The sequence below is a fragment of the Mesoplodon mirus genome (assembly GCF_964341445.2).
Source record: "Mesoplodon mirus genome assembly, chromosome: 12".
NCBI lineage: Eukaryota > Metazoa > Chordata > Mammalia > Artiodactyla > Ziphiidae > Mesoplodon > Mesoplodon mirus.
This window is the reverse complement of record NC_138988.1, coordinates 38,771,028-38,785,132: the sequence shown is the minus strand read 5'-3', so window position 1 is coordinate 38,785,132 and position 14,105 is coordinate 38,771,028. Positions and strand designations below refer to the sequence as shown.

The window sequence follows — 14,105 nt, the reverse complement described above, 5'->3', positions numbered from 1 at the left end:
ACCCTTCTTCCCAGCCCACAGTGGGCTATGTGCCGCCTCCTATCGAGGCCTGGCAGGTGACTCACAGCCCGGAAGAGCATGAGGTCACACTGGCCGGTGGGGCCCTCCCAGGAATCTCTAGACTTGGCATCAGCAGGGAAGACTCATTTATAAGCTGCTCCTGTGATGTTTCAACGTGTACCAAAATGGAAAAATGAATGAATGCAGCATCAGGCATGATGTCAGTGCAGTGATCTGACACCCTGCATGCCCGCTCTCCCAGGCGGGGCTGGGCTCGGAGGCAAGCCGCTGCTCTCTGCAGGAAGGCAGGCTAAGTGACGTCTGCCACCCTCCTTCCTTGCTGGTGGGGACGTGGGAGGGGATGGTGGAAAGAGAACCTGTTACTGCTGGGGGCCCTCAGAGCTTCCTGGTAGCCACGGAGGTGACAGTGCGGCAGGCCCCACCCAGGAGCAGAAGCAGGTTCCCTGGGCAGCATCCTTTGGGGCCAAATGTGACATGCAAGTCTGGATCCCACCCTTTGGGGCTGAGACGCAGGGTGGCAGGTGCAGTGCCACCAGTGCCCCTGTGGGAAAGATGTAGAAACCCCTCCCCCAAAGTTTCCCCACTCCCCTTCCTGCCCCAGAGCCCAGTGGAGGGAGCTGCAGGGAGAGGCCACGCAGACGTGTGGTTCACAGAGCCCCTAGCCTGGTCCCAGGCCTCTGGATCCTTGGTGGGCTGCACTGCCTTACTGCCCTTCTGTGATTGACCAGTGCAAGTAAGGGAGCAGCTGAGAAAGGCTCTTCTCGGGGAGAAAGTCCCTTCAGAGCCAGGAACCAACAAGGCCTGCTTTTTTGAATCTCTGGCCGGCTCCTGGCAGAGCAGGCACTGGCTCCCTATGGGAAACCATGTTCCTGTAGCTTCTCCTTCCCCCATCTGCGGACCAGCTCTTGGCTGCACACCATACTGAGCCTTCCCATCCCCACTGCTGCTCAGACCCCCACTGGGCTGGGTGCAGGGGCATCTGTGCCTCTGAGATGGCACAATGGGTCCCCTTGCTGGCAAGAAGGATCAGCTTGACCAAAGCTGATGTCAGGCAGAACCATCTACCTCAGAGTAGCCCTGGGAAGTCCCCTTAGCTCCATCTCTGGGTCTTGGGACATGAAGTCTGTGACCTGCCTACCTCCTGGCCATGGGCCAAGGGCTTATGGAGATATTTGATAACAAGACTCTAAGAGAGGTTCCCTGTCGCACTGGTAGAAGACCATGCCCTCTGATGATGGTGGGCAGCCAGCTAGGAGGGTACCCAGGAGCCACAGACACTGTGTCCAGCTGAGGAAGACTCTCGCCGTTGTTGGTTCCAGAGCCAGGGGAGCTGCCCCAGGCCTGGTCATGTATACCCAGCCTAGGTGGGCAGGTGGGCTGGTGGTGCACAGCCATCTCCCTCCCTACCCAGTGGACAGCCTCCGTCCCCCTAACACAGGGTAAGGACCTTGGAGTAGGAAGAGGCTGAGGATGAGCCCCTCCCAGCAAGCTTCTGAAGTTCCACGGGGAGGCAGAGAGGAAAGTCTTGCTGGGTTCAGAGAGATCCCCCAGCCAGCTTTCTCCTTGGGTGGCCTTGTGTGCTGGCCCTATCTGCCTGGGCCTGAGCCTGGGAGGGGTTGGGGGAGGGCACAGTCAAGGCTCCTGCAGTCTGGAAGAGGCTGGATAGAAATAGCTACGCCCATCTGGGAGATGAGTCACTGAGGGGCGTTTTAGCTGTTTCTTGGAGAGGTTCTATTTTAGGTGAGACGCCTGTGACAGCCTGGGTGATGGGGGCTGGGTAAGGGAAGGTTCTGGTGGTGAGTGCAGGAGTTTTAGCACAGGCGCTTGTTCAACCCTGTCCAGAACCCAAAGGAAGGTCACCCTGAAGTCCCAGGAGAAAGAGCCTTACCTCTCAGGTTCCTCTTCTTGGGAAGTCCCACCTCAGGGCGTGCTTCAGAGATGGGGCCTCCAGTGTGGGCTGCGCACCCACCACAGGAACTGAGTTTGTGGCTGCCGTCCTGGGCCAGGACCTAGGCCTCCCCTCAAGAGGGTAATCATCTCCCAGGGTCCCTGTGAGGGTGAGCCAAAACAGCTTGCCCCTGGGAGCTCCCGCTTTTGATGGGAGTGAATCCCCATCACCCTCGCCAAAAATGACTTTTCTAAAGGAGTCTTTGGGCTGAGTCCCAGGGACACAGATTGTTTCCTCTGTAGCTTTCTTTGTCCAAAGGTAGACAAAACTGCCTTGGGTCTTCAGAGCATCTAGATGAGTTAACAGTTCCCGGCTTGGGGGATGGCTTCACTCCCCAGTGCGGCAGCATCACTGTTCTTATGGTTTCTAGAGCCAGGCTTGGTCTTTGAGTTTCGCAGGGGCAACTTCTAGACCCATGACTTGACGTGCGTGAGGCTAAGCGGTCTGCAGAAGAGGCAGACGTGCAAAAGGCCGCAGGCTGCAGCCTGCAACTCAGGAGCTGGGCAGGGCTGGCAGGGCCAGTCTTGCCAGTAGTGCCACTTGCAAGCTGGGTTACTGTGAGAGCTGGTGGCTAAATCATACTAGACCTTGGTTTTCTCTACTGTGAAGGTAAAATGCAAGAATGCCTGCGAACATGCCCTGTGTGGTGCAGGGTGCCAGGGGGTGCTCATTAAAGTGCAGTCTTCTCCCCACTCCTTGGATGCTGCTCTTGGGCTGCTGGGCAAGACAGCCAAGCCTAGGCTCCCAAACTGTGGCAAGTCAGCCACAGCGGCAGCAGCACAGCCCTGTGACCTCAAGGCAGAGAGCAGGGCTGGAGGCACCCCTGAGGGTGGGCAGAAGGAGCTTTCTGCCCCGGGGACCAGACTGGACCTTTCCCTGGCAACTGGGCCACTGTGGTGCTTTCAGAGACTCTCACTGCTCGACCCTAGATGAGCAGACTTGGCCTCTGCCTTTCTGGTTGAGAAGGAGAAGCCTCCTCATGGGATGCTGAATCTCCATTCTCATGGCTGCGGCCTTGCAAGAGCTATGCCCCTATTAATAGGTTGTCAGGATTAATCCCACAGCAAGCATTTCTGGAGTGATCCCTGCTCTGTGCCACACACTGCACTTTCCCAAGACCACCTAAACAAGAGCTCATGGGTGGGGCAAGGATACAGGAGACACCCAAAGGGACAAAGTAGCAGAAGCTTTGGGAAAGAATAAGTACTGTGAAGAGGATAAACTAGGTGATTACCTACAGAGTGCTTCAGAGGTATTTTCTTTCTTTCTTTTTTAAAAAATATTTATTTATGTATTTATTTATTTGGCTGTGTCGGGTCTTAGTTGCAGCATGCGGGATCCTCGTTGCCACTTGCGGGATCTTTAGTTGCGGCATGTGGGCTCTTTAGTTGCAGCATGCAGGATCTAGTTCTCTGACCGGGGATCGAACCTGGGCGTCCTGCACTGGGAGCATGGAATCTTAACCACTGGACCACTAGAGAAGTCCCAGGTATTTTCGATTGTGTGGCCAGGGAGGGCCCTGTTGGTGAGGTGATACTCAGTTGAGACCTGCATAGCTAGCAGCACCCGGGGGCAGAGGGAAGAGTGAGCGCAAAGGCCCTGGTTACAGAAGAGAGCTCAGAGGACCGCTTGGCAGAACAGGAGGTCCGGCGTGTCTGCGGTGAGACAGCAAAGGGGAGAAGGCAGGAAAGGAGGCCAGAGAGAGGCATAGGCTGGGGTAGATCGGGGGCCTCATGGGTCACAGTAAAGAGTTTCCATGGTTAAGTGTGGTGGGAATCCACTAGAGGGGTTTGAGCCTGTAAATGACATTCTCTGATTTGTATGTGGATTTTTGGAGGAAGATGATATTGGCTCATGTAACTGGAAGTCCGAGGGTAAACTTAAGGTAGAGCTGGATCCAGGGAATTGAATAAAGTTATCAGTTCTGCTCGTTCCTCTTTGTCTTGGCTCTGCTTCCGACTGTCTCTTGACTTCATCCTTAGTGCCTCTCTGCATGCTGGGCAAGAAGGCTACTGACCACTCCAAGCCTATGTCCTTCTGATGAGTGAGCCTATCTCCTGTTGTTCACTCACGCAGTAACATGGAAGGGCTCTGATTGGCCCTGTTTGCAAGGTCACATGCCCATCCCTGCACCCCTAGCTGCAGCCAGTGATTGGCCCAACCTGAGTCATAAGCCTGCTGTCCTAAGGAGTAGTTAATGACAGAGAGAAACTACACGTCCATCATGGGAACAGCAACACATGCCTTGTTTATTCTGGAGGCACAAATTATCCCATTTTCTTTAAAAAAATTTCTCTTAAGAAAGCAAAAGGCTTTTTTATTCTACTTACGTCACTTACATTGCATTACTTTGCCCTCACTTACTTTGCTCTCAGGATTGCTCATTTATATCTTGTCTCCTCAGCTAGATTCTAAGCTCCTCTAGGACAGGAATCATGGTTTCTTTTTATTTTGTATGCCTCCCTCTCGCACCTGTTACTCTTCACTTCTTTATTCATTCTGCAAGTTTTTATTGAGTAACCATTGCATACCAGGCACTGTTCTAGGGTCATGCTTTCCCACCTGGTTTATATTTCAAAAGATCACTCTGGCTGCTGTGTGGAAACAGCCTGAAGGGGGCAGCAGGGGAGAGAAAGTGACCAGTTGGAGACTTCTGGGGTCATCCAGCCAGGAGGATGGGAGCATGGATTGGTGAGGCAGGATGTGGACATGGATGATGTATGCAGGTCTGAGGTACAGCCAGTGGCATGGGGAGGACCCTGGAAGGCAGTCTGGCAGGCAGTGTGTTGGTAGTTGGGGGTGGGGAGTGTGTGACTGCCTCTGCTTGGCTCCACGCACCTGGCAGCTCCTAGAGGGCAGGGCAGTGCTATCTGTCCCTCAGCCCACCTCCTGGCAGCCCAGAAACACCGGAGCCAGGCTTGGTGCCCTTGCCTGTGCTAGGAGCTGGCCCTGGCTGCTGTGGGCTGCAATGACCTGGACCATGGACACCCCCAGTCCTGACCACCCTGATGACCATGATGCTTCCTCCTCAGGTGAAGGAATGGCTCTGTCTGAACTGCCAGATGCAGAGGGCTCTAGGGATGGACATGACCACTGCGCCTCGCTCCAAGAGCCAGCAGCAGCTGCACTCCCCAGCCCTGTCTCCGGTCCACTCCCCAGCCAAACAGCCCCTGGGGAAGCCGGAGCAAGAGAGATCACGGGGCCCAGGGGGACCACAGCCTGGCCCCCGCCAGGCTGAGACAGCCAGGGCCACCTCAGTGCCGGGGCCTGCCCAAGCAGCTGCCCCTCCGGAGGTGGGGAGGGTGTCTCCTCAGCCCCCTCTCCCCATCAAGCCTTCCACAGCTGAGCCCAGGCCACCAGCAGGAGAGGCCCCGGCCAGAAGTGCCACCACAGCGCCCTCTGGGCCTGGTGCTGCTGAGCCGACCCAGGAGGGCCTCACTGGGAAGCTCTTTGGCCTTGGTGCATCGCTGCTGACCCAGGCGAGCACCCTCATGTCTGTGCAGCCTGAGGCCGACCCCCAGGGCCAGCCTGCCCCCAGCAAGGGGCCGCCCAAGATTGTCTTCAGCGACGCCAGCAAGCAGGTTGGCCCGAGACCTCCAGGCTCAGGGCCCGGGTCTGGGCCAGCACCTGGAGCCAAAACTGAGCCGGGAGCTAAAACAGGTCCTGGATCAGGGCCTGGAGCCCTGGCAAGAACTGGGGGAACAACCAGTCCAAAGCATGGCAGAGCAGAACACCAGGCAGTGGCCAAGGCTGCTGCCAAGCCAAAGACCACGCCGAAGGAAAGGGCCACCTGCCCACTGTGCCAAGCTGAGCTCAACGTGGGCAGCAAGGGCCCCGCCAACTATAACACCTGCACCACCTGCAAACTCCAGGTGTGCAACCTGTGTGGCTTCAACCCGACGCCCCACCTGGTGGAGGTAAGAGAGTTGGACCAAGCATGTTCCCTTGGGCCTTGGTGAGGGGCCAAGGCCTGGGGTGATGGGGGGCATGGGAACCAGAAAGGACTGTAGAAATCTGGGTCTGTAGCAGTCACAGGGCTGCCCCTACACAGCTGCAGAGGGTCTATGCTTCCTTACCTGTCCCTGCCCCCGGCCTGTCCTTCCACTCAGAGAATTAACTGGCACAGTGGACAGAATAATGGTGCCCGCTGCCTCCGACCGGCTGACCAGTGCCCTGAGGATGGTCCCAGAGGTAGCCAGGTTCAGGAGGCCCTGAACCGGCCTCCCCATTCCTGGCTATCATGGGCATGGCCCTCATGGATGATGCCAAGCCCCGCTGCGCATGCAGGAAGAACCTGAAGCCGTACCCTGCCCTCAGTCTGTGACCCTCACAGGGCCTGAAAGGCTGTTAGGCAGAGGGCTGTGCCCCCATGCCCAGGGCAGGGCAGAAGGCTTTCTTACAGCGGGGCAGCCCAGCCAGGCAGTGTCCTCCCTTCATCTCCTTGTCTGAGGTCGTGGGTATTGATATCTCCTTGTCAAAGCCACAGTCTTTGGTCCACATACTTTCCTGTGGTAGGGCCTAGCCCTCCTTGGGGCTGTTTGTGGGGATGCTCAGAGATGCTCTTCTTACCCAGAGGGAAGTTTGAGGGAGCGCTGGGGTTGGGGCCTGTCTCTCTGCAGTCCCTCTTCCACAGGAGGGTTCTGGGCCCCGTGCAGAGCTGGGTGGAAGGGAGCAGGAGGCCTGGTGCTCTCTTGAAGCTTGGAGCCCAGCCTGGGAGGTTGAGAAGGTGTGGAGGTACCCTGGCCAGAAGGCTGCTACTGCCCCTGCCCTCACCTACTCCACCCTGCCCAGGGCCATCCATGTGAACCCTACCTTGGCTGCCTTGCCCATAGCTGGGTGTGTCCCCTTCCGTGTGTGCCTTTGCGGTCTGTGATTGGCTCATCTTGGCAGGTGGATGTGTCTCCAGCTGTGTCATATCAGGAGTTGTAAAGCCAAGCCCACTCCTCCTGCACACGGTAGCCACCTGAGTCTTGGGGCCCCTGGGCTAAGCCATATGTGACTGATGGTTGGGCAGAGTGTGGAGTGCAGGCCACCGCTGGCCCAGAGACAACAGAGGAGTGTGTGGTGTAGTCATGGTCTCTGTGGCGCCTTGTTGTGACTTGCCTTGGGCCAAGCCTCCATGGGAGCAGCCCACGGTGATAAGGAAGACTACTTTGGCCGCCACAGGCCATATTTTCCAACATACAGGGAGGGGCGGCCTAAGCAAGACGAGTGACCTCCTCATGTGATACCTCATGTGATGCCCTCCAGGTCCTCACTGCCACCTCCCCAAACCCTAGATCCATTGGCTCACTGGAGGATGGCTGGCCTGGCTGCCCAGAGAGGTGAGGGGGCACCAAGGGGTCACCGCAGGGCCAGAGGAGCTCCAGTCCAGAGCCAGGCACACACCCACTGCTGGGTGGGACAGCCTGACACTGAGCCCTGTTGGACTGTTGAGCTGGCCCAGCCTGGAGGACCCTTGTCCCTGAGGGACCTCTGGGCCCACATTTCCTCATTAAGCAGGATGTACAGAGAGGAGGGGAAAACTGTCTCTGTCCAGGGGTATAAATGTTCCTGACAGTTCCTTTCAGCTCCCTCTGGGCCAGGCCAGGGGAAATGCTGATTCTGCCCAAACAGGAGTGTCTCAGTCGCATGCTGACTCTGGGTGAGCGGTCTGGATTCTGATCTCAGCCCCTCATTAGAGGCTTGATTGTTGCCTCCCTGGCCCCTGGAGCTTCTGCCCCTCGGTAGCTAGCGTTGCCCCTTGCCCCAGTCCCTCCATGTCCCGCTGTCTCCATGTCCTGCCCCACTGCCACCTCCTTGGCCAGGGCCACCCTTGCCTCCACAGGATCTGTGGGTTCCATGGGCCTGATGGCAAAGCTGCTGGGCGTCCTGGTCCTAGATCTTCCCTACCCGCACCTCCTGCTCCTAACAGTAGTCAGAAGATGGCCCAGCTTCTCTGACTCCTTTCTCCTCATGGCTCTGCTTGTTAATTAATGCTGCTATCCCCAGAGGGCCTGTGGCTGCTCCTGGGGAAAGTGTGGATGGGCAGCCATCATGCCCCCTCCCATGGTTCCCACCATGAGACTGTGCCACCATCATCCATCAGAGGTGCAAGCTGGCAGCCTGGGGTCATCCTCAGCTCCCCCTCTCTCACCTCAGCATCCATTCCATGAACAAAGCCCTGCTGGCTCTGCCTTCCCACTGGCACTAGACCCTGGCCTCTTCTTTCCATCCCTGAAGCCACGGCCCTACTCCAAGCCCTTGTCCTCCCTCACCCAGACAATGATCAGAACTTTCTCCCGGCTCTGCCTGCCTTGGGTCTTGCAAGAGGCTGGTGGGGAAGGGCTGGTGCTTGGTGTGTCCCCCTCCCCTGCCCTTCCCAGCTAAGGCTCTTAACCAGGCCATGGGCCATCTTTGGTCCCATCTCAGTGAATGGCCACTTGGCATTTAGAGCAATTTTGTGTTTCCCTGTGTGTTCTTGGTAAGAGGCTCCTGATTTTTCAGCAGGTGGCCCAGACACATCCTGCTTTGGGAGGGTGGTGGAGGGGTAGGTCTGCCTTGGCTGTCTCTCTCCATCTGGCTGTCTCTGTGCACAGCATGAGGCATGTCTGCATGCAGGCTGGGGGCCTGAGGGAGGGCCAGCTCCCCCCCAGGCCTGTTAGACCTGCTGTGGCTCCACCTGTGGCTGGAGCCACCTGTCTGGGCTGCCAGGGTGGGAATTACCCCAACTCTCTGAGCTGTAAAAACCTTTTTACCTTCTTTCTCAAGAGGGAGTCCAGAGCATACGATGGAGGAGGCAATAAGACTAGATCCCTTTTCCCTTTGAAATTTTCTCTGAAAAATTAACCATAGTGCTGTAAAATGTGAGTCATTTCATGATTAACAGTTGTTGATTCCAATTTTTTTATCTATTTATCTTTTTGAAAGATTATAGTACCCTCTGGCTTAATTTTTAATTGGCTTTCGGTTCAAAATAGAGTTTGTGAAGAAATTAGTGGAGTTGGAGTTGTTACAGTAACACTGCCTGTTTCTTATCTTATTATAATTGCCAAAATACCAGCCGTGGCCTTGAGAAGTCAGGCCTCCCTGGGCAAAGGAACTGGCACCTGTGATGTGTGGGACGGGCTGGGCCTATTTGGGGTGGGGGCTGCCTCTGCTCTAGACCTGCCTCAGTCTGCCTGTTGGGTAGTGATCTCAGGGAGACCTGTTTCCTCCCTTGTGGAATTGGGGGCCATAGTTCTCCCTCTTAGGTTTCTGTGAGAACCAGGTGAGATGCCATACTTCAGATACTTGTGCGAGGTCCAACACACAGTCAGCCCTTGAGCCAGGAGATTGGAACCAGAGTGTCCTAAAAGAGGGTCTCTGTACAAGAAAGAAAGAGTCCCCACCAGCCCCTACTACCTGGGTATGAATTGACCCCGTGGCCAGTGCAAGATCCTCGTCTCATGAGGGATGGCCACAGGGAATGGACACATTCGGTGCTGGAGCATGAGGAGAGCACAGCCCAACCATAAAGGCAAATGTTGGGGATATCAGGGAGGATTCCTCTTATCGGAGGCAGAGGTCCCAAAAAGGGGAGCCTACGCATGTCTGGGGACAGGGAAGAGCAGGGCAAGAGTCCAGAGAGGGACAGAAGCACCAGCGATGGCCATGCCTGGGGTCCAGTGTGCAAGTCTTGGGCTCTTTTATTTTTAACCTCTGGGCATCCTTTTCTCAGGAGTTCTCATCCACTGCCCCTGGTCCGGCAGTGGGGCTGGGGGTATGTTGGGCTAGGCAGCCAGTCCGGTGTCGCTGTAACCAGATGGACACCTAGGTCAGCTCCACGTGCAGAGAGACTGTGTTCTGCACGGTCATTCAGGCTGTGTCAGACAGTGCAGGGAGGATGCCCAGCTTCCAAGGCAGCCTCACTGGGCTCTCTTGGCCCATGAGGTACAGCAGCCAGTGATTCCGGAAAGTAGCAGGTCTCACCTGCCTGTGGGGTACCCTACCAACTCTCTCAGATAACTCATTTCCCCTGCCTCACCCTGAACCCACCTAGCTCCATCTGAAGGTATGCACATCTACACCTCCCACCGTTATTAGGTGGCGATAGCCTTTGGAGGATTCCTACCTTCCTGCCCCCAGAAAGGAACTGGACAGAGGGAGGCAAGGCAGAAGTGGTCATCAGAGCCTCCCATGTCCATCCCCAGGTCCCAGATCGTCCCCTGCCCACTTGTCAAAGGGGATAGGAAAAGGGGCAAGTGAGCAGCAGCTCCCCAAGGGCTGGGGCTGGATGAGGGAGAGTATGAGAGAGAACGTGCAAGTGAATGATTGAATGAGGGGGGTAAACACTAAACGGGGAGAGGGAATGCATGAACAGGGAATGAAGGAGCGGGGTGGGGGTGGGGGCATGAAGTGAGGGGCAGAGATGAGGGCAACGTGAATAAAGGAGTCAGGGCCTCAGTTTGCAGCTGCATTCCAGCCCCCAGGCACAGCCTGCCTCCCATCCCATCCCCATCCTTGGCCAGGTCTCCCCTGGCTCCACCTCTAGTGGCCCCAATGCCCTGTACCCTTCTCCCACCACCCCCAGAGGGCTGGGGAAGGGCCTCCAGCAGCCAGTTCAGCTGTTTATTTTTAGCTCTTACCTCACATGCCTCCTCCTGCCTGCCCTCCCTTCCTCCCTCCTTCCCTCACTGCCTGCTATAGCAGAGCCAGGAGCAAGAGGGCCAGCTGGGCAGCCCCTTCTGCAGCCTGGCTGCCTCTATGAGTAAGCGTGGGAAGGAACGAAACCCCGGGGAGCATGTGACCACAGTTGACATGCTCTGCTGAGGGTTGGGCCTCTGGGCTCAGGTAAGCAGGCCACTGCAGGGGCTGCCTCTGAGCTCTTGGCATTAGGTCTGTCACCTCCATCCAGGCCACCCTTCCAAGGTGCCCTTGCTTCATTTGGACTGTTACTTCTGGGGTGGGGTCTACAGGCCAGAGGTGGAGGTCAGAGGTTTGCCAAGCCAGCAAGGTGAGCCAAAGTAGATGACAGAACCTTCAGAGGCCTAACCTGGATGGCTGTGTGCATGGACCCAAGGTGGAGTCAGGGCAGTGTTGCCTTGGGCCAGCTCCCTGTCTAGGCCCAGATCCTAACCCCCATCATGTTGATCCGGGGGCTAGGGAAGGGACTGTTCGCTCATTTCCAGAACTCTCTCTGGGCCTTTGCTAACACCCCTCCCACTTCTCTAGGATCATTTTGCCACCTTACAGTCCTCTCTGACATGGAGGGAATTGCACTGTGACCTCAGGTGGTGCTGGGGGAACGTGGATGGGATTCGTGGCTCAGCCCATCCAGCACTCTCCCTAGGCACCAAGTGAGCCCAAGGCCCAGCAAGTGGCCAGCACCCATTGCTTCATAGGAGTTTGTATGGGGGATACACAGAGCATCAGATAAGGTCCAGGGGAGTCAGCAGTGGTGCTAGAGCCAGGCCCTACAAGGAACAGGGTGAGTACCTGCAGGATCTCTGAAGGGTCCCGCTCCATAGCTGAGCCCCTCCGCTCAGGACCTGTGTGGAATTGGACCTCGAGGCAGAGTTGGAGCTCCAGTCTCAGGGAAGCGGTCTCAAGGCCCTGAGTAACAAGCTTGTGGAGCAGACCTATCCCTCAATCAACACCAAGGCCCTGCCACCCACCTGACCTGATCTCTGCTGGGGCCCAGGACAGAGATGTGGTGTGTAGCTTTGTGGGCAGGAAATCAGGGCAGAATCATTGATACGGTACTTGTCATGGTGGCCTGTGGATGCCAGGCTGAGGGCAGGCATCCTGGAGGTACCATGCTTCCAAGGCTCTGCCAGGTGAGCTAGGGTCTGACCTGGGCCCAGGGGCAGTGTGTGTGGTAAGGGTGCTGAGGATGCTGGCCCACTTTGTGCTGGTGAGGGCCAAGGGCCACGTCTTTGCCCTGTCCCTGGCTCTTTGACCTTGTAGTTCTGTGTCCTCTGGTTCCCCTGATACCCCATCCTAGTGGTCAAGCTGCTGGTGGGAGCCTGAGTGTCTTGGCACCCCGATGTGCAACAGTAGGACAGTAGGGGTGCCGAGGCTCTGCATCCCTGGGACGAGAGCAGGCACAGGTGTGTGCTGTTACTCTTATTCCCCTCCCAACCCTCCCTCGTGGGCCAGGACAGGGCCTCAAGTCTTGCCAAGGAGGAGCCCTGACCCTGGAGGAGGCTCCTGGGAGACATGCTCCTGCCAGCTTCTGACCTGCTACAGAAATCACCCACTCAGGGCTTGGGATGCTCGACCCTCTCCCTGTGCAGACAGTGGGACCTGGGGGGTTAGACTTGGTTTCTGGTGTTCTGGGAAATTCACCACTGATGCCCATGTCATACTCAGAATGACCTCTTTGGGGCTCTGGGTTCCAAGAAGGCTGCATGCCAGCCTGTGTGTCCATCTTAGTCATGGCTGTGTCTCCAGTCCCCAGCACTTAGACTGACACAGAGAGGGTAATCCTGAAACTGGTGGGCTGATGGTTGAGAATTTGATCCCAGCCCAACTCTGGAGGAAGCAGGGCCCCTGGCCCAAGGGCTGGCACACACAGGTCCCGTCGGAAGAACAGCCCAGAGGCCGGGGGAGCAGGAGGAGGCTTTCGCCCAGGCATCTTTGCTGGCCTAAGACAAGGTGACTTGGGCTGGGGGGTGTGAACAGAGGGGACTGCTCAGCTCCATCCCCCACCCCCAAGCAGGGCTTCCCCCAGACAGCCTCCCCTGGCCCCACGAGCCTGCACCCTCCCAGCACAGCCCTTACTTGGGGGTGGAGAAGGATGGTATCTGAGGCCTGAGACCTAGGAGGCTGGGGCGGGGCAGTGCCTCTGGGAGATGGTCCTTGCCTGATGCTGTTCCTGGTCTGCGGGGGCTCTCACCCCTCCCAGAAGCTGTTTACTGTTCACACCCTGGGGGTGAGTCCCCAGCGCCCCCTCTTCTCCAGACACTGTGCTACTTTTGTAGTCTCCCCTCTCATACAGGTTCTCCTCCTTTTCAGGCCAAGTGAAAAGCTCTCTATGGGGTAAGGAAGCGACCCTTCCTTTGGGTTTGTCTTTTTAACTCTACATATGCATCTAAAGGATGGGGCGTCTGTCATTTGGGGGCAACAAGCCTATCAGTCTTTTTCTCCTCATGCCTTTAGTGTCAGGCTTTGGGAGATTTTCTCCTCCTTAAGTTTACAGAGATAGTCACAGGAATAATCTTTGAGTACTTCAGTGTCTTTGATTTTCATCAAACCCCTCCTCTCTCGTTTCCTTACAGAAAACCGAGTGGCTCTGTCTGAACTGCCAAACTAAGCGGCTGCTGGAGGGCAGCCTGGGAGAGCCGACCCCACTGACCCTGCCCACCTCACAGCAGCCCCCTGTAGGGGCCCCTCAGCATGCAGCTGGAACAGCCCCTCCGAAGCAGAAAGGGCCACCGGGGCTGGGCCAGCCATCAGGCCCCCCGCCTGCCAAGGCCAGTCCCCTGCCCACCAAGGCCAGTCCCCTTCCTACCAAGGCCAGTCCCCAAGCCAAGCCCCTCAGGGCTTCTGAACCCATCAGGACCCCGAGCAGTGCCCAGGAAAAGAAGACAGGAGTCCCAGCTAAAGCTGAGCTGGTGCCGAAGCCACCTCCAGAGACTACCCTGCCCCCTGGGACTTCTAAAGCAAAGGCTGGGGTGTGGAGGACTGAACCTGCCGCCCCCGTCGTCAAGGCGGGGGTTCCAGAAGCCCCCAAGGGTGGGGAGGCGGAGGTCAGTCTCATTTACTTCCCAGGGATCCTAGCTTTCAGGCAGGGCAATCTAGAGAAGGGCTTAGCTCCCTGCGGGACTGGGATGTAGACCTGGGACAGGCCCTTTGGGGCCACAGAGGACAGCAGGGATGCCTAGATGAGGCCCTAGAGGGCCTAGAGCCTGTGAGTTCTGGGCCGATCCTGTGTCTGACACCTTATTGGATGCTTTGCTGGGTTCTGCTACCAGTAGATTTAGTAAAATTTCTCTTGGAGAACCTAGGGCTGCTTGGGGTTTGACATGAAACCTGCAAGTTATTCAAGACCAGAGCAATGGAGTGGGTGGTGGGCCCTGATCCCCCGGGAGGTGGAGGTACCCTTCCCCAGGGCCCTGGGTTGATGGAGAGGGCTGGACTCCCCCCACGAGCCATCTGCCATGGGGAGTCAGTG

The 14,105-nt window shown here is 57.1% G+C and overlaps 1 protein-coding gene across 1 annotated transcript in view; it reads left to right on the top strand.

Annotated features, from left to right (window-relative positions):
- The window catches only part of BSN (bassoon presynaptic cytomatrix protein), a gene marked incomplete at both ends in the record, with an annotated part of 84,917 nt that overhangs the window by 57,466 nt on the left and 13,346 nt on the right, over nt 1-14,105 (top strand). Inside the window, 2 exons of the mRNA XM_082639078.1 lie at nt 5,002-5,886; nt 13,210-13,680. Of these exons, the coding sequence (XP_082495204.1) occupies nt 5,002-5,886; nt 13,210-13,680 (1,356 nt within the window). The remainder of the gene's footprint in view (nt 1-5,001; nt 5,887-13,209; nt 13,681-14,105) is intronic.